Source organism: Hyla sarda, chromosome 5 (assembly GCF_029499605.1).
Source record: "Hyla sarda isolate aHylSar1 chromosome 5, aHylSar1.hap1, whole genome shotgun sequence".
NCBI classification, from domain to species: Eukaryota; Metazoa; Chordata; class Amphibia; order Anura; family Hylidae; genus Hyla; species Hyla sarda.
Genome location: NC_079193.1, coordinates 356,008,953 through 356,036,747, shown reverse-complemented (window position 1 = coordinate 356,036,747; position 27,795 = coordinate 356,008,953). Strand labels below are relative to the sequence as shown.

General features: G+C 42.5%; 1 protein-coding gene across 1 annotated transcript; it reads left to right on the top strand.

Annotated features, from left to right (window-relative positions):
- Positions 1 to 27,795, top strand: HAS2 (hyaluronan synthase 2). The gene is made up of 4 exons (XM_056522691.1): positions 1 to 35; positions 16,179 to 16,805; positions 23,466 to 23,567; positions 26,285 to 27,795. Exons 2-4 carry the CDS (start codon positions 16,179 to 16,181, stop codon positions 27,212 to 27,214), a joined length of 1,659 nt encoding a protein of 552 aa, XP_056378666.1. The 5' UTR covers positions 1 to 35; the 3' UTR covers positions 27,215 to 27,795.

Genomic DNA, 27,795 nt, shown 5'->3' with positions numbered 1-27,795 from the left:
CAGACTGCGGCTCACAGGACCCTGGGATTCTCAAGGTAAAAAAAAAAAAAAAAAAGTTTTACTATTGCTTGAAATTCATTGTTAAAACTGTTGCTTGAGTCTTCAGCATGGCCCTGGCAAGGGTGGTCAGGGCATGCTGAGATTTGTAGTACTGTTAAGTAGAGCAGTGCTGCCCTACCCCCCCAAGCTGTGGCTCTCCAAGTTTTGGAAAACTACAACTCCCAGCATGTCCTATCAGGCTGCAGTTAAGATGCTTGAAATGAATGGTTAAGCTGTTGCTGATTTAGGAGTCTTTTGCATGCCCTGTCAAGGGTGTTCAGGGCATGCTGAGATTTGTAGTACTATAAGGTAGAGAGGGGATCCCTAAACTGTGGATCTCCAATGGTGGTCTGAACATGCTGAGATTTGTAGTACTATAAGGTAAAGGAGTGATCCCTAAACTGTGGATCTTCAATGGGGATCTGGACATGCTGAGATTTGTAGTACTATAAGGTAGAGCAGTGATCCCTAAACTGTGGATCTTCAATGGTGGTCTGGACATGCTGAGATTTGTAGTACTATAAGGTAGAGCAGTGATCCCTAAACTGTGGATCTCCAATGGTGGTCTGGACATGCTGAGATTTGTAGTACTAAAGGGTAGAGCAGTAATTCTTAGCTGCATGAAAACTACAACTCTCATTATGTCTTGCATAAAGTGGTCAGGATATGATGATATTTGAAGGACTAAAGGATGAAGTAGCGATTTCCAACCTGTGGCTCTCCAGCTGTAGCAAAACTACAACTCTCAGCATGCCCTGCAAATACTGGTCTGGGCATGCTGAGATTTGTAGTACTATTGGGTGATCCAATGTTGTGGCTCCCTAGTTGTTGCAAAACTACAACTCTCACCTTATAGGTCTACTGAGATTTGTAGTACTAAAAGATAGTGTAAGTGATCCTCCCCAACTTGTGACTCTCCAGCTGTTGCAAAACTACAACTCTCAGCATGTCTTGCAAATAGTTGTCAGGGCATGCTGAGATTTGTGGGACTCAAGGATAGATGGCAGTGATTCCAAACTTGTGGCTCTCCAGCATGCTGGGAGTTGCAGTTTTGCAACAGCTGGAGGGCCACAGTTTGGGGATTTTCACTTTAGCCCAAAGTTTCCCAACCTGGGAGTTGTAGTTTTGCAACAGCTGGAGGGCCACAGTTTGGGGATTTTCACTCTAGCCCAAAGTTTCCCAACCAGGGTGCCTGCAGCTGTTGCAAAACTACAACTACCAGCATGCCCGGACAGCCTTTGGCTGTCCGAGCATGCTGGGAGTTGTAGTTTTGCAACAGCTGGAGAGCCACAGTTTGGGGATTTTGTTTTTACTTTAGCCTTTGACGGGAGTTGTAGTTTTGCAACAGCTGGAGGGCCACAGTACTGGTGTCTGGTGATGGTTGGTGACATAGATACCTGTATGTATATTAATAAATAATATTAGAATTGTGATAGGCAAGGAGCTGCATGCTTCATACATTGCTAGAATACATCCATTCATTGTGCCTCTATGTCTTCTGTTATTAGTGGGAAGTTGCAGAAGGGGGAGGAGGGGGCGTTGTGGGCCACCTATAGCCTGCAGGGGTAGAGGACTACGTGCCAGGGTCTTGTCTAAGCATGGGGGGTGTCAAGTCCAACCACAGAGACAATGACAAAAGGGGTGAGGATGAAGTGACACAGACACCTCTATTCCAATAGATTGCAAATGCAGGGTGGGCTTTGTCAGGGGGAGGGGGGTTTATGTATTGGCAGCAGCCACTTCACACCTCACCAGCTCAGCATTTCAATGAGAGAAGTGGTGAGGGCAGACATCTCAGTTCTGTGCCAAGGTGAATTGTATCAAGTAGGGATGTGGAGATGGATTCCAACCATCACAGATCCTTGTCAGTGTCTTCTATGTGTATCTAGTGATACAATGTATCAAACAAGGGTGAAGTGTTGGCACATGCTGGGATACATTGTATTATATATATATATATATATATATATATATATATATATATATATACTGCTGGATACAATGTATCAAACAAGGGTGAAGTGTTGGCACATGCTGGGATACATTGTATCATATATATATATATATATATATATATATATATATATATATATATACTGCTGGATACATTGTATCAAACACACACACACACACACACACACACACACACATATATCCTGCTGGATACATTGTATTGCTGTTATTACTATTGTTGCTTGATACAATGAAGAAAAAAACTAATACTGTATAATCTATAGAATACATTGTATCAAGCATAGATACGGCTAGATACATTGTATTGCTATTATAATACTATTATTGTGTGATACAATGGGAAAAAAACTAATATTAGGTATAGAATACATTGTATCAAGCATAGATATGGCTAGATACATTGTATTGCTATTATAATACTATTATTGCATTATACAATGAAAAAAAAACATGATATAAGCTATAGAATGCATTGTATCAAGCATAGATATTGCTAGATACATTGTTTTGCTGTTATTACTATTATTGTGTGATACAATGGAAAAAAAACTAATATTAGGTATAGAATACATTGTATCAAGCATAGATATTGTTAGATACATTGTATTGCTATTAAAATACTATTATTGTGTGATACAATGGAAAAAACTAATATTAGGTATAGAATACATTGTATCAAGCATAGATATTGCTAGATATGTTGTATTGCTATTATAATACTATTATTACTTGATACAATGGAATAAAAACCTAATATTAGCTATAGAATACATTGTATCAAGCATAGATACGACTTGATACATTGTATTGCTTAACTGGTTGATACAATATATATATATATATATATATATATATATATATATATATATATATATATATGCTAAGTGATACATCTCTGTAGAAATTGTATCAGACATGCATGAACTACTGGATAGGCTTTTGCATAAAATGTATCAGGCAGGTATGAACTGTAGGAAACTTATTTATAAACATTGTATTAAACTTGTATGAACCGTAGGATGCTTTGTATCACACATATTTAGGAGATGACATTGCATCAAGTATGTTCATTAGATTACATAGTATCAAGCATATACTGCAAGTGTTTCCCATCCAGCGTGCCTCCAGCTGTGGCAAAACTACAGCTGCCAGCGTGCCTTGCAAATGGTGGTCTGGTTATGCTGAGATTTGTAGTACTATAGGGTAGAACAGGGAATCCCCAAACTGTGGCTGTCTGGCTGTTGCAAAACTACAGCTCCCAGAATGCCTTGCAAATGATGGTCTGGTTATGCTGAGATTTGTAGTACCATGTGGCAGAGCGGTGATCCTTAAACTGTGGCTGTTCGGCTGTGGCAAGACTACAACTCCCAGAATGCATTGCAAAGGGTGGTCTGGTTATGCTGAGATTTGTAGTACTATAGGGTAGAGCAGGGACTCCCGAACTGTGGCTGTCCGGCTGTAGCAAGACTACAACTCTCAGAATGCATTGCACTGTATCAAGCATATACTGCAGTGTTTCCCAAAGTGTGTGCCTCCAGCTGTTGCAAAACTACAACACCCAGAATGCATTGCAAATGGTGGTCTGGTTATGCTGAGACTTGTAGTACCATGTGGCAGAGCGATGATCCCTATACTGTGGCTGTCTGGCTGTAGCAAGACTACAACTCCCAGAATGCATTGCAAATGGTGGTCTGGGTATGCTGAGATTTGTAGTACCATGTGGCAGAGCTGTGATCCCTGAACTGTGGCTGTCCGGCTGTAGCAAGACTACAACTCTCAGCATGCTCCCATGAACTGTAGGATACATTGTATCAAGCATATACTGCAGTGTTTCCCAAAGAGTGTGCCTCCAGCTGTTGCAAAACTACAACGCCCAGCATACCCGGACAGCCGAAGGCTGTCCGGGCATGCTGGGAGTTGTAGTTCTTGCAACAGCTGGAGGCATACTCTTTGTAGAATGAATCCTTGGCTACTTTGTTATCAAACATACACGGACTATTGAATACATTGTATCGAGCATCACAGGAGATGTTGCTACAGATCATGTTCCCTAGCACCGCGTATCACGTGGCCGGTAGAAGTTGGATACATCCCCGCGTTTGGCTGAGATACAGTGATATTTGTGCAGATGTTGCTACGATTCCTTGTCAGTTGTTCTCTGAAACGTGGCAGATGTTGTACCCACTTCCAATGAAGGGGCTGCTTAATGTTGACCAGGGGTGAGGTTACTGGCAGACATTCCGCCTCTTACATAGTCGCAACGTATTATACACCCTCACGGATGATCCCTCCCCGCTTTGGGCTCAGAACCAGCGCCGTGCTGGAAAGGGATATTACATTGTATGGGAAAAAGCGAAGCAGCACATGGACCCAGGGGGCCATACAATGTGATGGGCCTGGATGTCACTGTCACGCCGGGGCCCCATGTGGCTCTATGCAGTAGGCTCCATGCTGTTTGCTCAGCTCAGCAGTGACTTTGGGCCATTTCATCCTGACATTCCCCCTACACAGAGCCCAGTGTATGAGACTTGGCTCAGCTCCTGCACTGCAAGCAATCAAGTTGCCTCTTGTACTCCCTGATCCGTGGGATCCATGTGAGGGAATACCTGTGACGTCAGCGAGGGGGGTGTAGACTTCCCTGGGTGACGCAATGGTCCAACTCCTTGGGATTGGATGGAGGGTGGTGGTAGGCCGGTGGGGGGGTTCCCTTGTCCTTTATAGGCTTGCAGCTTGGAGGCAGAGATAGTAGAGGGGGCATGGAGAGGCTTAGTATAGTGATGACAGATCAGAGATGGTGGGGCCCTTTATCCTGACACACAGAGGGGGGAAGCTCTTATCTGGGCAGATATTTTCCATTAGGCGCTTGTACGACCATTTTCCTCAGATTTGAAGGCGTCACAGTCACCTCTTCTGTTATCTGCAGCCTGGCTATACATAGAACCTGTCTGACTGATGTCCTTCTATAGTCTGCGGGACAGAAGATAGGATCCATGGACCGTAGTAGAGCAATAGCAGGCTATCCATCTATCTAACTATCTATCTATTTATCTATTCGTCCATTAATCCATCCATTTCTCTACTGTCATCTATCCATCTATCTATTCATCCATCTCCTTCGTATCTATCTATCTATCTATCTAATTTCTATCTATTATCTATCTATCTATCTAGAAAATCATATGATTCCGCAGCACACAATTCCCAAAAAAAAGGTGTAGTTTATTCCATCAAAAAACAAGTGTCCATAAGCGACGTTTCAGCCAGCTCTCCTGGCCTTTCTCAAGCTCAGGTCTATCTATCTATTCATCCATCTCCTTCGTTATCTATCTATCTATCTATCTCATATCTATCGATCTATCTCATATCTATCGATCTATCTATCTCATATCTATCTCATATCTATCTATCTATCTCATATCTATCATCTATCTATCTAATATCTATCTTTCTCATATCTATCTCTCATCTATCTATCTAATATCTATCTCATATCTATCTAATATCTATCTATCTCATATCTATCTCATATCTATTTATCTATCAATCTATCTAATATCTATCTAATATCTATCTATCCAATATCTATCAATCTCATATCTATCTCACATCTATCTATCTATCTATCTATCTATCTATCTATCTCATATCTATCTATCTATCTCATATCTATCTATCTAATATCTATCTATCTATCTATCTATCTATCTAATATCTATCTATCTCCTATCTTTCTATCTATCTATCTATCTATCTAGCAAAAGCAGAATACAGCAGCACACTGCTTGCACAAAGATATAGATAAAGCATGAGTATATAGATAGAACATGAAAAGCTATACAGCTGTAATGCAATAAATGAAAATATGAAACTATGAAATTATGCAAGCTTGCAAATTTGGCGGCCAAATATCTATCTATCTATTTCATATCTATCTATCTCATATCTATCTATCTATCTATCTCATATCTATCTATTTATCTATCTGTGTATCTATCTATCCATCTATTCATCCATTGCCTTTGTATCTATCTATTTATCTAATTTATATCTATTATCTATCATCTATCATTATCTATCTATCTATCTATCTATCTATCTATCTCTCTCTTATCTATCTATCTATTTATCCATCTCATATCTATCTATCTATCTATCTATCTATCCCATATCTATCTATTTATCTATCTATCTCATATCTATCTATCTATCTATCTATCTATCTATCTATCCATCTATCATTTTATCTATCATATTATTTATTGGTACCTATGTGACTTGATAGATCTTATAAACCATTGAATATCATTTTTGGCTCTGCTACTTTCATACATGTGCATGAAGTCTAATGACATCTTCAGCTCTGCCTCTATGCTACGACCATTACTGCTGATACTACTACCCTTGGGTTTAGTATAATATTGTATATGACGTTATGCAGCTAAATTCTATAATTGTCATACCAAATGCAGCTCCTTCCCTAGTGGCTATTTAAGGAATTACAATTTAAGGGTGGTCTGTTTTTTGTTTTCCAAATGGAATAAATGGAAACTTATTTTTATTTCCTTTAAAAAACAAATAAAAAAATAATAATAACTTTTTATTTAATAATATGTTGGAAAAGGAAATGTTCTACATTTTTCAGGAGATGGGAAACTTATTAGACAGCCCACAATGATGTTTTCTATCCTTTTCCCATGTAACCGTCCGTAATGATTGTTTTCTTACACGTTGCATCTTATAAAACCCAAAAGTAGGAAGAAGAGAATCTGTCGGCACAATATATTCTCTTTACTATAAATATAAATGTACATTCAGATGTAGCAGAGTTGAGTTTGTCAATTATGTCAAGTCCGGTTTGACATCATATCTAGGTATACCTGTAGTACTAAGGGACAGACAGTTGTCTTATATGGAGGACATTTCCCATATTACGTATTTTAGTAGTGGTGTTACTTTTGGGGTCGCCACCATGTAACGTGTTGACAGATTTCCACTGCAGCCCGAGCCCACAAGGAAACATGTGTTTGAGCAGTAGATTGATACAACATATGGCAAACAAAGGCCAACACTTCTTCCCTGTCACGTCCTCCTCGTCACCTCTTTGACCTGGGAAAGACTTTTACTTGTCAATGAGGGTCATTAGTAGTTGATTTACCGCAGGCAGTTGAAGTCAATGCATCTGTATGGCCAATGGCTTTCTGAGCAAACCAAGTGATTCCATTAAAGGGGACGTCCTCTTTGGACTATCCCAAATAGTTAGTTGGCATTATCCTGATCACAAAGTGTCCCCCTCCTAAGTGATCACCTGTTATCTGTCGGAATCCCTGACAGTGTTTGATTTGCCTGTAGCGCCACCACAGGGAAAATTAAGCATTGCGCAGAATCCGTTCAAATCAATGGGCTGTCTGTGTGAGATGTGGATCCTCAACTGGTGGGTACCAGTTGACTAAGATCTTCCCATAAGGCTATGGAATTTCTGCCTTCAATTCGGCTTTGAAATTGCAGGCAGAAATTCTCCTTACTAAAATGTATTGCATAGTGAATGGGTTTTCCGTTCACAAATTCAAACTTTTGAATTTTTTAAAAGGGAATTTGTCGACGGAAAATCCGCTTTAAAATTTCTTGCGGAACACATTGCAGTCTATTGGGGACTGCAATGTCCGCGCGGTCTTTAATCAGGCGGCCCTGGCCGCACTCGGAATCTCTAGACAGAAATTTTCCGTCTGGAGATACCGCAGTCTGAACCTAGCTTTAGGGTCTATTCACACAGCAGAATTTCCGCATTCGGAATTCTGCCTAAAATAAAAAGCCCATGGACTTCTATGGGATTCCGCACTCCAATTCACACTTCTGAATTTTTGCTTGCAGAATTCCGCCTCAAACTGAAGCCCATAGACTTCTAGGGGATTCTGCACTTCATTCACGCTTCTGAATTTCTGCTTGCGGAATTCCGCAAGCGGAAATTCAGAAGTGTGAATGGGAGTGCGGAATCCCATAGAAGTCTATGGGCTTTAATTAGAAGCAGAAATTCTGCCGTGTAAATAGACCCTAAATATCATAAATATTATGCTCAAAGTACTTAACGCCATATGCAGAACTTTTTTGGACAGTAAAGGCCCCATACACATTAGTTAGAAGTCAGCCCAACCTGATGTTTTTGGCAGGACCCCAGTGATCAGACATCTTATCCACTATCCTTTGGATGCCCCCAGACATCTTATCCACTATCCAAAGGATAGTGGATAAGATGTCTGATCGCAGGGGTCCAGCCACTGGGACCCCCCACGATCTCTGCTGTGGCACCTTAGTCATCCGGTACACGGAGCGAACTTCGCTTCATGCCGGATGACTAGCGCCAGCTCGTGACGTCATGGCCAAGCCCCCCTCTCAATGTAAGTCTATGGGAGGGGGCGTGACGGCCACCATGACCCCCCTTTAATGGCACTGGAAGCCTAGACCTCACTTAATCTTTTGGTCTTTAAATTGACCTTAGACCAGGAGTCAAGTCCTAGGAAAAAAAGTGTGGGAACTCACCCAATCTTTCCACTCAAGGGCTGGTCCTGCTGGACTCCTGCTAATGGGACCAGTGTTCCTGCTGTGGAAAAAGTGCAGGAACTCCGTTCACCACACCTTCCTGCAGGACTTGAGCCCTTCCTTAAACTATTAAGCCATGTTATTTTGCAATATGCAATAGTTATTGACCAGATAAGAGACGACCACAATGTTTGGTTCTTCCATTGGGCAGTTCCTTCTCATTCCCCGACCTTTCAATTGTAATCCTAATTCTATAATTCCCGGCCTCTGTAACACTTGGCAGGCGAAGGATCTTTGGGACCACTGCAGACATGATATAATTTTTTCGCAGTCAGATTGTGTATGTATCCAGCCACACGGGCTCTGGTGGGTAATCAACTTAAGTCTACATTCTTTATATTAATCCATCCCTTCCTCCTTATTTTATGTGCTTACACTCTACAAGGGTTATTGCTTAACCTCTTTCACTGGAAACAGTGCCGTATTGTTTCAAACCAAGGCAACGGAAAACTAAACTTTTTAGTTCTCCATGGACACTTGTATGTGGTTAGAGGTCTATGATTCGGTAGTGTGGGAAAAGTGGGAGCTCCATGAAGAAAAACTAAATTGCTCTGTCCTGGTGCTGGTCCAACTGAATACCCAAAGCCTAAGATAGGAAGGTCCTCCAGGAAGGTCCTCCTCTTTCCATGGTTTGTAGAATGTGACCATAACCCTGATTCTGTCTTTCATGTCCGCTCTTTGATAAAGAGGATGGAGTCAATCTAAACCGGGTCTATGTCTGCCTGAACCCAATCACATCTTCAAGGGCATAAAAGTCCATATGGTGCTCAAAATTCTAGCTCTTATTAGTATAGATAGCTCACGTAGAAGGCAGCATCCTTACAGTGTGCTGATACATGCCTCAGCCCATCCTTGAGCCCAACCATGATGAACACCCTTAAAGGGGTACTCCACCCCCAGACATCTTATCCCCTATCCAAAGAATAGGGGATAAGATGTCTGATCGCGGGGGTCTAGCCGCTGGGATCCCCACAATCTCTGTGCAGCACCGATGTTTGTTTAGAACCCTGGGTGCAGGTGGCGGGGGTCATGAAATCTTGGCCATGCCCCCTCGTGATGCCACACCCCCTCAATGCAAGTCTATGGGAGGGGGCGTGGCAACTACTACGCCCCCTCCCATAGTCCTGCATTGAGGGGCCGTGACGTGACGTCACGATGGGCATGGTAGTGACGCAACGACCCCGCCGCTCCGCACCAGACATTCGGAACAAAATGTTCCAAACGCTGGGGCAACGGAGTACCCCTTTTAGGTGCTCTAAAATCTCGATCTTCATATAGTAGTGGCTTCTCACAATAGAAGGCAGTCAATGAGACAGGATAGAGGTGCAATTCCTATAACAAAACAAGGTGGAAAGGGTCGGCACTCAAGTCTGTGGTGGTGCTTGCGGAAAGCTGGCATACTGGAAAAATGAAGGAATCCCGGCACTCACTGAATTCTTTTGCCAATTGTAGCGTGTTTTATTCACACGGATGCAAATCACAAATAGTCACAAATGATGCGTTTCGGCCAAAGCCTTTCTCAGACTGACTGATGTCAGTCTGAGAAAGGCTTTGGCCGAAACGCGTCATTTGTGACTATTTGTGATTTGCAACCGTGTGAATAAAACACGCTACAATTGGCAAAAGAATTAATGAGTGCCGGGATTCCTTCATTTTTCCAAGTCCTATCACGGACCCAGAAATAGTCCAGCTTTGTAACGTCAGAACAACATACATCTACCAGAATGCATGAATTGTGCCATCATAGAAGCCAATGTTTCGTTATATATTGGTCATCTCCCATTGCGTTCCACCGCACGAGCCAAGAGCCATAATGGTCCATAATAGTCATTCTATGACCACAGTGAAGTCACAATAGATTTTTGCCTGAATGTAACAATGTTGAATGAAAGTAATATTTTAGCAAAAACATATTATGATTCCAATTATAGATGACCACGTTTCGGACCAATATAGACCTTTACCAAGCAGGTTGGGCTATCCCTGTGTCTGTGATAGGATTTCACCTCTATACTATCCAGTTGACTGCCCCCTTGAGGCAACGCCTATGGGTTGATATGAGTCTATTCATGGGAACGTTGGTGGCAAGATCAATTCATGGCTGTTTTTCCATAATCATCTTGTGGGTGACTGGTTACTAGTACGGTCATGAGGTAATAGTCTGACACCTGTCAACTTTGAATAAAGTAAATATGGCACCTCCATTATGGCTCCCTCAGTGGATGTCATCTAGCTCATGGGAAACCTCTGTTGGAGTTGTATTGGTGGCCATATTGACTTTGTGACTCAAGTCGTATATCACGTTTCTTCTGGGCCTGGAGAGCTATTTGGGGTAAATAACCAAGTCCAGTCGTGCAGAATTGATTAAAGGGGTACTCCAGTGGAAAACTTTTATTTTTATCAACTGGTGCCAGAAAGTTAAACAGAATTGTAAATTAGTTCTATTAAAAAATCTTAATCCTTCCAGTACTTATTAGCTGCTGAACACTACAGAGGACATTCTTTTCTTTTTAGAACACAGTGCTCTCTGCTGACATCACAAGCACAGTGCTCTCTGTTGACATCTCTGTCCATTATAGGAACTGTCCAGAGCAGGAGAAAATCCCCATAGAAAACATATGTTGCTCTGGCAGTTCCTAAAATGGACAGAGGTGTCAGCAGAGAGCACTGTGGTCATGATGTCAGCAGAGAGCTCTGTGTTCCAAAAAGAAAAGAATTTCCTCTGTAGTATTCAGCAGCTAATAAATAAAGGAAGGATTAAGATTTTTTAATAGAAGTCATTTACAAATCTGTTTAACTTTCTGGCACCAGTTGATTAAAAAAAAAAAAAAAAAAAAGTTTTCCACCGGAGTACCCCTTAAAAAAATAAATAAATAAATAAAACATGGCTGACACCTTCCAAAAACAGCTCCACTCCTATAGAGTCTGTTAGTTATTTCATCTTGGCTCTATTGAAGTACAATGGAGCTGAGCTGCAATACCACACACACCCTGTGGACAGGGGTGGCACTGTTTTGGAAACAAGCAGCCAAGCCCTTTAGAATTGAATGCATCGTTATAGTATCTGAGGGGACAAGTGAACTCAGTTTATTCTGTTTTGCTTTATTTTCAACCAAAATGTGGCCTGACTAGAAGACTGTTCCATAACATAACATATCCCAGCCCTGATGTTAATGACATTATATTAGTGCGTGGCACACCAGAATCTTTGATGAATGACCCCTGCCCGGCTCTAATGTTTACTACAACCATACCTTTGATATACATCGGGCACTTTCCATAACAGGGGCCGGTTTTGTTGCCGCTCCGGTCTTTTTTTTTTTTTCTTTTCCCCAGGATTACATTTTATCCTGAAAGGCTATTTTGTCATATTCGATGAAAGTACAGGCCTTTTTTTGGGGGGGAAAAAAACATGTGCTACTTGAGGTAAATTCATCACATTCCAGTAACACAGTGAGGCCTTTAAATATCCTGGCGTTCTGGCACAGAACAAGTCATATGTGTACGATTCCTTCTTCTCAGTCCTTAGGAGGACTTCTGTAATGTACTGTACAGAGCAGCTGCAATTTCACTGCTACCAAACAAATTCACCAAAGAGTTAAAAAAAAAAAAAAATAATGTTGTGCAATGAACTATTTGTGCCCAAATAGTTCACCGGTGCCTTCGAGAGTCTATGGTGGCTTTACGGATGTCTTCTGTTTAAATGGAAAGAAAGTTAGGTAGATAGCCCCACCCTCTTCTCAGTTCCTAGGACTTGGGGACATTGTGTGCCCACCTGTAGTGGTCATGCATAGATACAGCAGAAAAACATATTTAAAGGGGTACTTTTTAAACAACTTGTGCCAGAAAGTTAAACAGATTTGTAAATTACTTCTCTTAAAAAAATCTCAATCCTTCCAGTACTTATTAGCTGCGGAATACTACAGAGGAACTTATTTTCTTTTTGGAACACAGAACTCTGTGCTGACATCATGACCACAGTGCTCTCTGCTGACACCTCAGTCCATTTTAAGAACTGTCCAGAGTAGGAGAACATCCCCATAGAAAACATATGCTGCTCTGGACAGTTCCAAAAATGGACAGAGATGCTCTGTGTTCCAAAAAGAAAATAATTTCCTCTTTAGTATTCAGCAGCTAATAAGTACTGGAAGGATTAAGATTTTTTTTTAATAGAAGTAATTTACAAATCTGTTTTAACTTTCTGGCACCAGTTGATAAAAAAAAAAAAAAATGTTTCCACCTGAGTACCCCTTTAAGAAACCCATGGTGATAAGATGTGTCTAAAGGTTCCCATAAACATAACAGTAATATTGGTGGAACCAATTGGTGGGGGGGGGGGGGGGGTAGGCTGTTTATTTCATATATGTATAGGGATGCAAGTTTGCCCCTGAGACATGATGTTTTGGGGAAGGATTGGGGCTGATGATTTTCATCATGTCCAATGGTGTTTTTCCAGATGTGAGTTTAAACACTTAAGAGCAAAGTTGGCCGGATACACTTATTTCATTGGGACAGGCTCACACTCTCTTAAAGGGGTCCTCTGCTGCTCAGCATTTAGAACAAACTGATCCGAACGCTGGAGCCGGGAGCTCGTGACATCATAGTCCCACCCCCTCAATGCAAGTCTATGGGAGGGGGCATGACAGCGTCATGCCCCCTCCCATAGACTTGCATTGTGGGGGCGGGACATCATTAGGGGGCGGAGCTATGACGTCACAAGCTCCGGGCTCCAGCATTCGGAACAGTTTGTTCGAAACTCTGAGCAGCCGAGTACCGCTTTAAGTGAATGTAAGTGTTCACGTGTTCTACCTTTCCCTTGACAGACAGATAATGTTTGGGGGGGAGGATTGGCATGTTGAATTCTATTTCCTGATCCTTTTCCTCTCATGGAAGATAAGCAGCCACCAGTGGTTTCTGGCAGCAGCTTTTTGGCCTCCAACCATTGAGATGCTCAGCTGAGACATGACTGTGTACGGGAAGAGTAAGAAGAGCTGTTGGCCAAACAAACACTTGACCAGCTACTATAGAAGGTGTTTGGCCACCTTTGCTCGGTTCTTGACATTAATAGTGGCTCAAGTGTATGGGAAGGTTGAGAGAGATAACAAGCACTCGGGCAGTGGAGGAAGATAGAGCAAACATCTCTGAGCTATTGAATTAAGTATTAGACCCCTATTTCTCTGAAGACCCAAGTGAGGAACTTTAATATAAATGTATTTCATTCTACCTTAAAGGTCATTTCTTAATAAGATACAAAGCAACTTGCAAAATTTAATACAGGACAAACTTTGTTCTTCCATTTGGAGCCACGTGACGGGTTAGTTACATATGCGTTGACGTTCCTCTCTTCCCGCATTCAAACGACTTCAGCATGTGCTCCGAGCTGGAAGAAGTCGTCTCGAGTCAAAGCTAATCCTACGAAGGACATTGTAACGCTCCAGTCAGCCTGCTTCTAAGTAATGTTTGGGCTGGTTCGAGCTGTACAGGAAAGGCAGAATTTGCAGTTGCATGATGTAACAGGGTGGTGTTCCAAAACTCAGATGAAGCCAGGAGATGATGTGAGCGGAGAGAAATCAGAGAATGCTCAGCGAGCTGATATAATACAAAGGGAAGAAAGGCCAGAGGCAGCTTATCGGACCGTTCCCAGGACCCTAATCTCTACCCATGAATAAAAACAAACTGGCACCTAAGCCTATAATCTGGGCTGTCCCGGGGTTCCTGAGCCTGGTGGAAAGAATTACCTATCAGATCTGTGTTCTTAGGTCAGCAACCCTTCGACACTGAGGCTACACCCAACTCTAATGGTTATTTATTGAATTCTGTAACGTGCTGATTTGTAAAGGACAGTCAGATGGAAATGTGACAACCAAACACGTACTTGAAGCTTCTGTGCACCAGGGCAAAATTTGTAAGGCTGGGTTCACTTATGTCTGGCATCCGGGATAGGTGAACTCTGCCTAAATCTCGATGCAACTGATGCCGCAACTGATGACAATGGGCAGCAGTTGTCATCAGTTGTCTGGCATCCAGCGCCCATTGTTTCTGGCACCAGACAGGGGAACACAGCTGTCCGGTGCTGTCCAACAATCCGGTGTCAAAGTTGGGATGATGGATGATTGTGAATTGTCCAATTCAAATGAATGGAACCAGTTCTAGCATAAGTTTCTGTCCGGTGCAAAATTTTCCGTCCCAGTCCGTCTGGGAGGAAAACTGTGCCCGACAACTGATAACTGAACCCAGCCTAACAGGGTGCCACCTCTACCATGTGCCATTTATGCAGAACCTTGGTCCTGGATGTAATGGTAACCTCTGCCCCTTCTGGAACCATCTCTATGGATTCCTTCTAAGACGTTGTCAGCGGTGCAGTGGTTGTTGTCGGACAATGGGTCAACAAAATTTTTGTAGATTCTCTACCAATTCAATCATTGACTATACAAAGTATTAGGGTACTACCAAAGATTTGTCTTCCTCATCTACTTACTGTGGTTGTTTTCTGACATCTCTATGGATTCCTTCTAAGACGTTATCAGCGGTGCAGTGGTTGTTGTCGGACATTGGGTCAACAACATTTTTGTAGATTCTCTACCAATCCTATCCTTGACTATACATAGTATTAGGGTACTACCAAAGCTTTGTCTTCCTCCTCTACCTACTGTAGCTATAGGCCTGAAATTGTCTAAACAGGAGTGTTTTTGTGTAGCCCATGCCATACCAACCTGTTGCAGTTGGTCATATGTAGTAACCTATCTGCTCTAGGATGTGAAATGTATGAAGACAGCTGTCCATAGTCTATCACTGACTGACATGGTCTACAAACGGCACAGATCATAAATAGACTCCTGGTTCACCTTGCTATAGACCTAGGCAGAGATTGATCAGTTTGGGTGTCTGACCTTGAAGTCCATAGCCGATTGAGTCAGCTTTACTATGGTTCCCTACTTCCAATTAACTATTGTATGCCCAGAGTAAGTCGTGAAGCCTTTCCACTTGTGCTTTCCAGTTGTGCTTTCAATAATCTTTTCTATGGTGACTATGTCGATTGATACTTGAAGCAGCCATGCCTTGTTATCGTTCTCAGGAGGTGGCCTTCAACATGTGGACCTCCAGTGGTTACAACCACTGGAGGACCACACTTTGACAACCACTTCTCTAAAGAACCATGGGTCTACATGGTGCTTCAAGTATCCATATATTGTAGGTTAATTTAAGTTAATATGCAAGATGTAGAACTCTCTAGAGCAGTGGTCTGCAAATATGGACCTCCAATGGTTGGAAAACTTCAACTCCCAGCATGCCCGGACAGCCAACGGCATGCTGGGAGTTGAAGTTTTGCAACCACTGGAGGTCCACACTTTGAAGAGCACTGCTCTACAGAACCATAGGTGAGGGGTCAAGTCCTGGGAAAAAAAAGTGCAGGAACTCCTTTCCCATATGTTTCTCAAGGACTTGAGCCTGGTATAGGTCTACATGATGGCTTATAGAGTGGCTTCAAGTATCCATATATTGTAGGATAATTAAAGTTAATATTTAAGTTACAGTATATAACTAATCATTGTTCTATTTTGTCATTTCAGATGCATTGTGAACGATTTATATGTATCCTAAGAATACTTGGAACTACCCTCTTCGGAGTGTCGCTCTTACTAGGAATTACAGCTGCTTACATCGTAGGGTATCAATTTATCCAAACGGACAACTACTACTTTTCTTTCGGACTATACGGTGCCATATTAGCACTGCATCTCCTCATCCAAAGCCTCTTCGCCTACCTAGAGCACAGGAAGATGAAGAGGTCTCTTGAAACCCCTATCAAACTGAACAAATCAGTCGCCCTATGTATTGCTGCATATCAAGAGGACCCTGACTACTTACGAAAATGTTTACTGTCCGTGAAACGGTTGACCTACCCCGGGATGAAGGTCATCATGGTTATCGACGGCAACTCCGAAGACGACCTTTACATGATGGATATATTTAGCGAGATTATGGGGAACGATCGAAGCGCCACTTATATCTGGAAAAATAACTTCCACCAGAAAGGTCCCGGGGAAAGCGACGAGTCACACAAACAGACCATGCAACAGGTCACTCAGTTGGTTCTTAACAACCGAAACGTGTGTATCATGCAAAAATGGGGAGGGAAACGCGAAGTGATGTACACGGCCTTCAAAGCTCTGGGGCGAAGTGTGGATTATGTGCAGGTAAGTAATAAGTCGCTGCATGTTCGCCAACACAAACATGTCCTCAATAAAAGGGGCCCTTTGTACAGACTGCGGAGAGTGTTATAGGATATGCCAGGTTCTCGAAAACAGTGAACCATTCAGACTATTTAAAACAGTGTGCTCCGTGCAAGTCGATTTCTCCCTCGTATAAAGAGACCGAAAAAAAACCTGTAAAGTGAAATGAAAGTGGATAACGTCATCCCGAGAACTGACAGGGTGCCACCTTTTAACCATAGTCCTCCCTTTACTCCCCCTCCCCCTCCCATTCAAGCACATGTGTTCCTAGAAAGCCATGACACTTCAGGAAGACGCAGTAGAACATACGTTCACTCTCTTATAGTCAGAATAACCAAAGCGAACAGTCACCTGATTAGGTTAAGATAAAACTTACGTAGGAGGCGCTTTATTTTTAATAGCCTGATGGCAAGTGGTCCACAGGCCTTATAAAAAACAAAAATGACCTATAGTTGAACCACGTGAGCTCAGACATAACACAGGTGGTCGGACTGGCAGCATTTGGTAAGGGTGGAAAATACATCATGAAATAAAAACATATACCCCCCCCCTTTTCCCCTTATTCCCCCCCCCTAAAATATAATGAATAAGCTCCAAAAAATATATATAAAAAAAATTTATAATAAAATAAATATAATGATAATTAAAAAAGAAACCATGGAGGACTCTACCACACCTTGAGGCTTGAATACCCTTTATCCTGGCCCATTATACTGTATGTTTATTGTCCATGAAGAATGTTCACCCCTTACTCCTTAATTTTCACGCCTTGTTTTTAGGGGTACAATTTATGTATATATATATATATATATATATATATATATATATATATACATATATATAAAAATAAATAATTTATTTATTTATATAGTGCCTACAGTTTCCGCAGCGCATATATATATATATATATATATATATATATATATACATACATATATATATATATATATATATATATATATATATATATATATTATATTTTTCCCAAAACATTTTTATGTATTGGATATTCTTGAAAATATGCACAGTGAATACAAGAAAGGTTAATTTTTTTTAACTCAACATTGTAAGGACATAGCTGTATGGCCTGAGTCTCCAAGCTGTTTGGACAGCCAATGGTTGTCTGGGCGTGCCGGGAGGTCCACACAGTTTGGCGAACAATACTATGAGGGCTCTATGAGGGCTCAATTAATAATGGGGCGCTCTATAATAGACTTTGCATTGGGGCCCAGAAGCTTCAAGTTACCACTCTGAGTTGAAATACTTAGTAAAAGTAATTTTTATTAACATTACTAGCTGAGTACCCGGCCTGCCCAGTCTTCCTATCTAAACCTTGTTGGAAAGGAAAAGCAATGCTCTTCAAGAGACTGGGAAAGCTGGGAGCAAGCATACTGTGTGCCACCCAGCTTTTCCTACCTCCTGAAGCCTTAGGAGCGATAAGCTGCATGTCCTCCCTGCACTTCTTACTACAGCAGAGCTGCCGTGCCCTCCCCTGCCCCCACACTGATGTCTTCTCTCCCACCTCACTCTTCTTTAAGCCCTTAATAAATCTTCTCTCCCCCACCCAGCCTGTCCCCTCTCCCTGCCCTATGCTAACTATTCTTTGCACCTACCTGTCAGACAGTTAAATCATACTTTACCATGATATTGGTCCGACGGCAGGATGTTTTAAAATCCCGAGCAAACGCTGAAGCCTGAGAGTAACATGTTTAGGAGATGTACTGGAAGTCTCACACAAAACATTTGATCGTGTTACTCCTGGGCAGTAGAGATTGTCCAGGATTCTTAAACATCCTGCTGCCGAAGCAACGTCATGGTAAAGTATGATTTAACTGTGCAGGCTCTGCAGTTTTACCCTCGGGCTGTGGAGATTGTTGGTAATGGGACGTCTCTAAACTCTAATATATTTTTAAATGAAATGTGTAAGTAAGTGGTACATTAAACTGTACCAAGATTAATGGAAATATCTACATATATATATATATATATATAGAGAGAGAGAGAGAGAGAGAGAGAGAGAGAGAGAGAGAGAGAGAGAGAGAAAAATAAAATAAATATATATATATATATATATATATATATATATGCAGACAAGGTAGAGCTGCTCACCACTCCTGCGTCTACTGCACGTCCTCGTGCTACGGACACCGGTACCGCTCCCGGCTCAGTAGAAGTCACACAAGAAAACGTCCGGCACTCAAGGAGTTGCAGGTAAAACTTGTAGATGGCTTTATTCAGACGCTATTAGGCAGGACACAATCTGACGCGTTTCGCACGCTCAGGTGCTTAGTCGTCTACGACTAAGCACCTGAGCGTGCGAAACGCGTCAGATTGTGTCCTGTCTTATAGCGTCTGAATAAAGCCATCTACAAGTTTTACCTGCAACTCCCTGAGTGCCGGACGTTTTCTTGTGTGTGTATATATATATACATATATATATATATTTTTTTATTTTTATTTTTTATTTATTTATTTATTTATTTTATTCCCTCTCTCTCTCTAAAGGGATATTTTAACATATTGGAAAATAATATGTAAAATTACTATATATATATATATATATATATATATATATATATATATATATATTGTAATTTTAAATATTATTTTCCAATATGTTAAAATATCCCTTCAGCATTTTACCTTGATTTACTTTCCACCCAGGAGACTAAACCTCCAGCTCCAGTTATAGAAATGAGACGAAAATATTTTCCCACATTTGTAACAAAGCTGTCCTTATATTTTATTTAAAAAAAAAAAAAAAAAAAGGAGAAAAAAAAAAAATTCCACAAAGATGAAACACATGTATGGCACGTTTTCCCGGCTACATATGGCCTACACTCTTCCCTTTTAACTCCACGACACCTGAAATTCGGCCGCATCTTATAATGTAAATTAAGGTCAAGTCGTTTTAACCCCGTAAGCCCCAGAATCTGGAGCAGTGGTCTCGAACTGTGGCTCTCCGGACGTTGCAAAACTTCAACTCCCAGCATGCCCGGACAGCCAACGGCTGTCCGGGCATGCTGGGAGTTGAAGTTTTGCAACATCTGGAGGGCCACCGTTTGAGACCACTGGGCTAGAGCGTCTGCAGCCACGACTGGGTGTAAAAAGAAAATATTTTCTCTCGAGAAAGTCGTTCTCCTAGAATCCCTCGGCATGTATCACCTTCCAAATCCATTTGACTGTCTCCTAGCTGTGAGTCAGGCGGGTCCTCTGATCCCTGAGGAGCCGGCTGTATAGGGAGGGTCTCCTCGCCCCGGCACACAGAGTACATCTGGCGGAGGTTTTTTTGCAGCGTTTGACGTTGAATATGTGAGTTTTCTAATCCCAGAACAGTCTAGTGGCATTTTTCCAGGAAAGCGAGATTCTCGATGTAAGGCAGGCTCGGATTATTCTTTCTCTGCCGCAACAGCTGATCTCTTCATGAATAGTCATGTGGGAGGGAGTGTCTTTTTAATAAAAAAAATAAAAATAAAATTCAGGTTTTATCCCATTAAAGGGTTACTCCACTGGAAAACTTAAAATAAATAAATAAATAAATAAATCAACTGGTGCCAGAAAGTCAAACAGATTTGTAAATTACTTCTATTAAAAAATCTTAATCTTTCCAGTAGTTATTAGCTGCTATATTCTCCACGGGAAGTTCTTTTCTTTTTTTTTATTTACTTTCTGTCTGACAACAGTGCTCTCTGCTGACACCTCTGTCCATTTGAGGAACTGTCCGGAGCAGGATAGGTTTTCTGTGGGGATTTGCTCCTACTCTGGACAGTTCCTAAAATGGACAGAGGTGTCAGCAGAGAGCAGTGTGGTCAGACAGAAAGGAAATTAAAAAAGAAAAGAACTTCCTTTGGATCAAACAGCAGCTGATAAATACTGGAAGGATTAAGATTTTTTAATACAAGTAATTTACAAATCTGTTTACCTTTCTGGCACTAGTTAATAAAAAAAAATAACAAAATAAATGTTTTCAAGTGGAGTACCCCTTTAAAGCTATAGGGCATTGGTCTTCAAACTGGGGACCTCCAGCTGTTGCAGACCTACAACTCCCAGCATGGCCTGACAGACGGAATTTAACCAGTTTTATATCCTTTCTTAAGCCTATAACACATTGTTCTGATGCCTTAAAGGGGTTGTGCGCTGCCCTGCCTTTCGGAGCTCCGCTCGCAGCGTCCGGAAGTTCATTACTCCGAACGCTGTGTGCAGGGTTCCGTGTTCGCGGCTGCCCCCTCGTGACGTCACGCCCGCCCCTCGTGACATCACGCCCGCCCCCTCAACGAAAGTCTATGGGAAGGGGGCGCGACCGCTGTCACACCCCCTTCCCATAGACATTCGTTGAGGGTGCAGGCGTGACGTGACGAGGGGCCGGGCTTGATGTCGCGAGACGTCTCCTTTCGTTTTTAGTATGCAGCCCCCATGCAGATCTTTAAAAGGAATGTATCATCAGAAAATGAGGGTAGTACAGGAAATTAAACATATCCACCAGGGGCGGAGGTATAGAGGGTGCAGAGGTAGCAGTCACATCGGGGCCCTGCTGCCTAAGGGAGCCCCAAAGCACATCTGAGACTAGTATTAAAATTGGCACATGGGGACCTGTTGCATATTTTGCATCGTGGCCCAGAAGCTACAAGTTGGTATCTGGTATCCCCTGGTGTCCACAGGAGAGAGAAAAGCGTCTGATACTGGCAAAGGGGGGTCTGACCACTGGGTCCCTCACAATTTCCTGTATAGGGTCTGGCCCTGGTGCTGGACTAACCAAACTCCTGAGTGCTCCGGTCCCTACTCTCAGAGACGAGCAGGAGTGACAGCCCTCTCAGCCAATTGCCAGCTGAGACAGGACCCCATCCCAGTCGGTGGTTGGCTGAGTGGGACCTGCTAGCCGGGTGAGTTGTTGTGCCCCATACAGGAGACCCCAGGGGGTCGGAGCCAGGGCTGTCTCTGCCTATAGGCAAAATAGACAGCTGCTTAGAGCACCCTCTTGATGGGGGTGCTGCTCTGCCTTTAGCAAGAAAGTTGGAAAAACCACATCTGAACCACTTGCTCAGCCAGCAGCATGAGGAGGAGGTTTGTTACACTATCACGCCAGTCGTAAGGTGGGGCATGTCAAAGGGACAATGGGCAGAGCCAAGGGGTGGCAAAATTAGCTTTAGCCTTGGGTGGCACTAGCCCTGGTCAAAGCGGTAGGACCCCACAATCCTCTATCCTGTTGATAGAGGATAAGTATTGCTCTTCTAAATACCCTTTTAAATCAAGTTTTGATGTTAAACATTTTTAAAGAGTTTTTGGTGATTTTGTTTTCTAATTTCTTCATTTTCCTATATATATTATAAAATAACCATGCAGTCTGCCTACTAAGCCCTAATCCCCGCCTATTCAGAGGTCACTATAGGATGTTAATGGTGGATCTATTAATATATTCTAATTGGCTGAGGCATTACTTGTTGGAACCTCAATGCAAAATTGGTAACAGGACCCTCGCCCATTATACGCCATTTGTGATACTGATATCGTATGTGTAGATTGGCCTTTGAGCCCCCAGGCCCGGTTGAGACTGTTACCTTTGTATCCCCCGATAGTTACGACCCTACTGACCGGTTGCAATTTTTACTAGATTTAGGAAATTGGGTATTTTTGTCTTTTTTTTCACTGCTCATTTCTCCTCTGTCTCTGGCCCGGGCTGAGTGAGTTTATTTATTTATTACGATTCAATATTCTCTTCATTTCAGCCAACAGCTGCAAATGTTCTATTTGCCGAGCAGTGAGACAGCAATAAAAATGATACAATAAGAGCCTGTTGCTGAAAGTTGTTTTATCCCATCAGAGAAACCAGTCATAGAGACCCATGTAAAAGCTTGTGTTCATCTTCCATCGCAACACGGAGATGTTCCCACAATAAGCAGCACCTGCGGTGGCCAAGTGTCTGCGTCATAGCTGGAATGGGATTGGGATTCCGCCATGATTTAAAGGGGTACTCCGCCCTAGACATCTTATCCCCTATCCAAAGAATAGGGGATAAGATGTCTGAACGCTGGGGTCCCACTGCTGGGGACCCCCGCAATCTCTCAGAGACATCACTGCAGGGAGCTAAGTTTGCTCCATGCGTGAGGAATCACGATACAGAGTATCGTGACGTCACGGCTCTGCCCCCTCAATGCAAGTCTATGGGAGGCGGCGAGATGGCCGACACATCCCCTCCCATAGGCTTGCATTGAGGGGGCAGAGAGTGATGTCACGAGGGGGTGGAGTCATGGAGCAAACTTAGCTCCGTGCAGTGATGACTCTGGGTGCTGCAGAAGAGATTGTGGGGGTCCCAGCAGCGGGACCCCCACGATCAGACATCTTATCCTATATCCTTTGAATAGGCGATAAGATGTCTAGGGCGGAGTACGTCTTTAAATCTCCAAGGCCTGACACTTATAAGAGAGACAGGGCAAACCGATTTCCAGCTACATTTTCAAAAATAATAAGTAAATTGTCACGTAGATTTCTTTATATATATTTTCCAAACTTGATGAAAAAATATAGAAATTCTACTTTAAATTATTACATATGTATATAGTTTGTTGTACTTTATTTTATTACTTTCAAAATAATTAGATTTTTTATATGTGTTTTCTCTTTTATCAGGTATGCGATTCTGATACAGTCCTTGACCCGGCTTCATCTGTCGAGATGGTTAAAGTTTTGGAAGAAGACCACATGGTGGGAGGAGTAGGTGGAGATGTGCAGGTAAAAAAAAATATATTCTGGCCATTTTATAGAGTTCATAAACCGGCCAGTATTGTATGTTTACGTGTGCGGTGGATCCTACTCTTCAAGAGTTGCCTTGACCTGAGGCAAAACATTTTGTTTGCTGCCCTTGCCCCATATCTTTCTTATCTAGCCAAGACGAATTGACCCAGTGGCAGGGACAAAAGCTAGGGAGGGCAGTTAGCGAAACAAGTGCCCAGGGATACTGGGGGAGGTGACAACATGCTACGTTGGCTCGTTCAGGGTTTATAGACACAATGATAAGGAATCAAGCATAATCTTGACCCAAAGTGAACCAAAGCCTTACCATGATGGCTTGTGGTTTCCTTCTAGTACTCAGCCATTGCCAATGGCTTTTGGGCAGGGGCAAAGCTTGTGAGGGTGGTTGATAAGGCATGTACCCAATGTGCCAGGGAACATGAACGCAAGCCATATTGCCATAGCCAGGTTATTTACATGCAGTGCTAGGGAAGCAAACTCTGGGTATTCTGGTGTTCTAAAATGATTCATATATTGCTAAGAAAAAAATTAAAATAAATTATACTTACCTACCCTCGCTGTAGTTCTTGTTGTGGCTCCTTCCAGTTCCCGCTACTCTTTTCTTCTGCCTGCTCCCCAGACTATTGGTCTAAACAGGACCTGCCTGCTCAGCCAATCGCTGGTCGAGATGAGACATCTCTGCAGCCAGTGATTGGCTGAGCGGGCAGGTCCTGCTCCAACCTCTAGTCTTAGAAGTAGAAAGAAGAGGGGAGTAGCAGGGGAGCTACAGTGGGAGCTGCAGGGGACCATGGGTAAGTAAGTATAATTTCTTTTAGTTTTTTCACCAACCCCAGCAATATATGAATAATTTTAGAACACCAGAATACCCCTTTAAAGGGGTACTCCACTCCCTAGACATTTTATCCCCTATGCAAAGGATAGAAGATATGATGTCTGATCGCGGGAGTGCCGCAGCGGCGATCTCTGTGCATCACCAGGCATCCGTTCAGAATGCTGGATTTGGGCGGCAGGGGGTTGTGACGTCACGGTCATGCCCCTCATGATGTCACGCCACGCCCCATCAATGCAAGTCTATGGGAGGGGGCGTGGTGGCCCATAGACTTGCATTGATGGGGGCGTGGTGTGATGTCACGAGGGGGGCGTGACCATGACACAACCACCCCTGCCGCCTGCTTTAAGCGCGTTTGGAACAAAATGTTCCAAACGCTGGGGCAGCGGAGTACCCCTTTAATCTTCTCCCCCGAACAGATAAAGTTTGCCCTGGTGCCCTCCATTATGAATGTGTTCTGGATCACTTTGGCAGCCCTTTCAGATATACCCATGCATGCCGCAAGACACATTCATAATAATATAAGACACATTTACCAAAATTTGGAGACAAGATGCATTTGATGAATAATTGGATTTATAACCCAAGCAAGCGGCATAACTGTGAAGAATACAAAAATTTTGGTTGCAGATCAAAGGGCCATGGTGGCAACTATACATTGGTGCCCACTATGCCTCTGGCCCAAGCAAATTCTAGGACACGTTTTTTACTTCAAAATGATGCAATCCTCAGCAGCCTGGAATAACATGGGCTGCATAGATTTATATGAATGTGTCTTCTTACCAAAGAAACAAAAAAGCTGGCAACTGTCTATCGCCTACGGAGATGTTTGACTGTAACCCCAGCCAGACTGTGGCCTGTCATCTCCAGGAGCTCCCTGCTGGTTTTGGCTAGCTCTATCCCTTTGAAAGCAATACTCCTTGTAGTCACTGAGATGACATGGGGATTGCTGAAATTCTAATTCATGATTATCCCGAAGAACCGGCAGGATGTCCGTTCCCGCTAGACAAGAGCTTGTGCTTTTACAATTACGACAAAATATGACCGATGGAGGAGAAACACTTAGATGTTCTTCCTTTTGATGTTCAGCTCACAGCCCTATTGTTCCTTTTGCTTCCTACGTATAATTTAGTCTGATGTCTTTTTACGTTCAGAGCCATTATTTCTGTATTAACTCACATCCATGTATTTAGATAGGATACTGATGTGTAGTGCCTTTGTGTATTTTAAGATATCTATTAGTGTCATTTGCAAATTATACTCTACGACTGTGTCATAGTTTTCGTATCGTGAATACAAGCCAAAGTCTCTACATAAAATTGAAAATTTAATCCTAAAGGAGTACTCCGCTCCTAGACATCTTATCCCTAAGCCAAGGATAGGGGATAAGATGTCTGATCGCGGGGGTCCTGCCTCTGGGACCCCCGCGATCTCTGTACAGTTCATTTAGAATGCTGGATGCGGGCATTGGGGGTAATGATGTCACAGCCACGTCCCCTCAATGCAAGCCTATGGGAGGGGGGTGTGGCAGATGCCACGCCCCCTCCCATAGACTTGCATTGAGGGGGCGTGGTGTAACATCACAAGGGTTGTGGCCGTGATAGCACAACCCCGCCGCCTGCTCCAAGCATACGGAACAAAATGTTCCGAACGCTGGGGCAGTGGAGTACCCCTTTAAAGGACAGGATAAAAAAAAAAGTCTCATTCTTCGAAAACAGTTCTACACCCATACATCAACCCATACATGGTGCTGTTTTTAGAAGACAGTTGCCATGTTTTTCTAATTCTGCACAATCCCGTCTATTATTTCTTTCTTTATCTTTTCTTCCCATAAATTAATACTTTTTCTGTTATTTTTTCCATGCAGATTTTGAATAAATATGACTCGTGGATCTCCTTTCTGAGTAGCGTGAGATATTGGATGGCCTTCAACATCGAGAGAGCTTGCCAGTCCTATTTCGGTTGCGTCCAGTGCATTAGTGGACCTCTTGGGATGTACAGGAACTCGCTGCTTCATGAATTCATAGAAGATTGGTATAATCAAGAATTTTTGGGTTCCCAGTGTAGCTTCGGAGACGACAGGCATCTAACCAACCGAGTTTTGAGCCTTGGCTATGCAACCAAATACACAGCACGATCCAAATGCCTTACCGAAACCCCTATCGAGTATCTAAGGTGGCTTAATCAGCAGACACGATGGAGCAAGTCCTACTTCCGCGAATGGTTATACAACTCCATGTGGTTCCACAAACACCATCTATGGATGACCTACGAAGCTGTGATCACCGGATTCTTCCCATTTTTCCTTATCGCCACTGTAATCCAATTATTCTACCGAGGACGCATATGGAACATCTTGCTCTTTTTGTTGACTGTACAATTGATTGGCCTCATCAAGTCTTCTTTTGCCAGCGTGCTCCGGGGAAATATTGTTATGGTTTTCATGTCGCTCTACTCAGTGCTTTACATGTCCAGTTTACTACCTGCCAAGATGTTTGCCATCGCGACCATCAACAAAGCAGGTTGGGGCACATCGGGAAGAAAAACTATCGTCGTCAACTTTATAGGATTGATTCCTATAACCGTCTGGTTTACAATCCTTCTTGGGGGTGTCGTTTACACCATATGGAGGGAAACTAAAAAGCCATTTGCAGAATCTGAAAAGACAGTTCTCATAATCGGTGCAATACTATACGCATGCTACTGGGTGATGCTATTGACTCTGTACGTGTCGCTTATCACGAAATGTGGCAGGCGGAAGAAGGAACAGCAATACGATATGGTGCTTGATGTATGATGATACTCAATTGCCTTATAAGAATGCAAACTTAACAAAATTTATCGAAAAGCCGTAAGAGACTTTTTTTTTGTATTTCTCTAGGAATATTACGGACATGAATTCATGTCTTTAAGGGAATTGCAATACTGCTGCTGGGACTTGAACAAACACTATTTGTGGCTCATTTTCACTTACCCAATGCCAAATAGTTGAACACTTTCGAGAAAATGAACCAGGCTTCTCCCCGGTTTTCGGGGCAGGGCTATTTTCGTGCACTTTTTAAATTGTGCATATGCCTGACAGTGTTATGTTCTATATACCTCACTGGTCATGCTTATGTCTGGGTGGTTAAGGTGTAAGATTTCTAGGCCTCATACACTATAGGTTCTTTTCTATTTTTTCCTCTGGAAAAGTTCCTAGTAAGTGGGCCAATCGGCTCTAGCAATACACTAAAACTTTATTTATAAACTTTTTTTATTTTTTTTATTTTAGGGATGGCTCTTTAGCTATCAATTTTAAATGCCAGGTGTGCTTTAAATGAAGCCTAATGGCTATGCTGTATTTTTATATTATTGTATTAATTATGTTTTTTTATTTGT

What these genes read in the sequence shown, in the direction of transcription:
- HAS2 (XM_056522691.1), top strand. Translation starts at nt 16,179, where the DNA reads ATGCATTGTGAACGATTTATATGTATCCTAAGAATACTTGGAACTACC. An exon ending in GAAGTGTGGATTATGTGCAG is followed by an intron (nt 16,806 to 23,465) that starts GTAAGTAATAAG and finishes CTCTTTTATCAG; the next exon opens with GTATGCGATTCTGATACAGT. An exon ending in GAGTAGGTGGAGATGTGCAG is followed by an intron (nt 23,568 to 26,284) that starts GTAAAAAAAAAT and finishes TTTTCCATGCAG; the next exon opens with ATTTTGAATAAATATGACTC.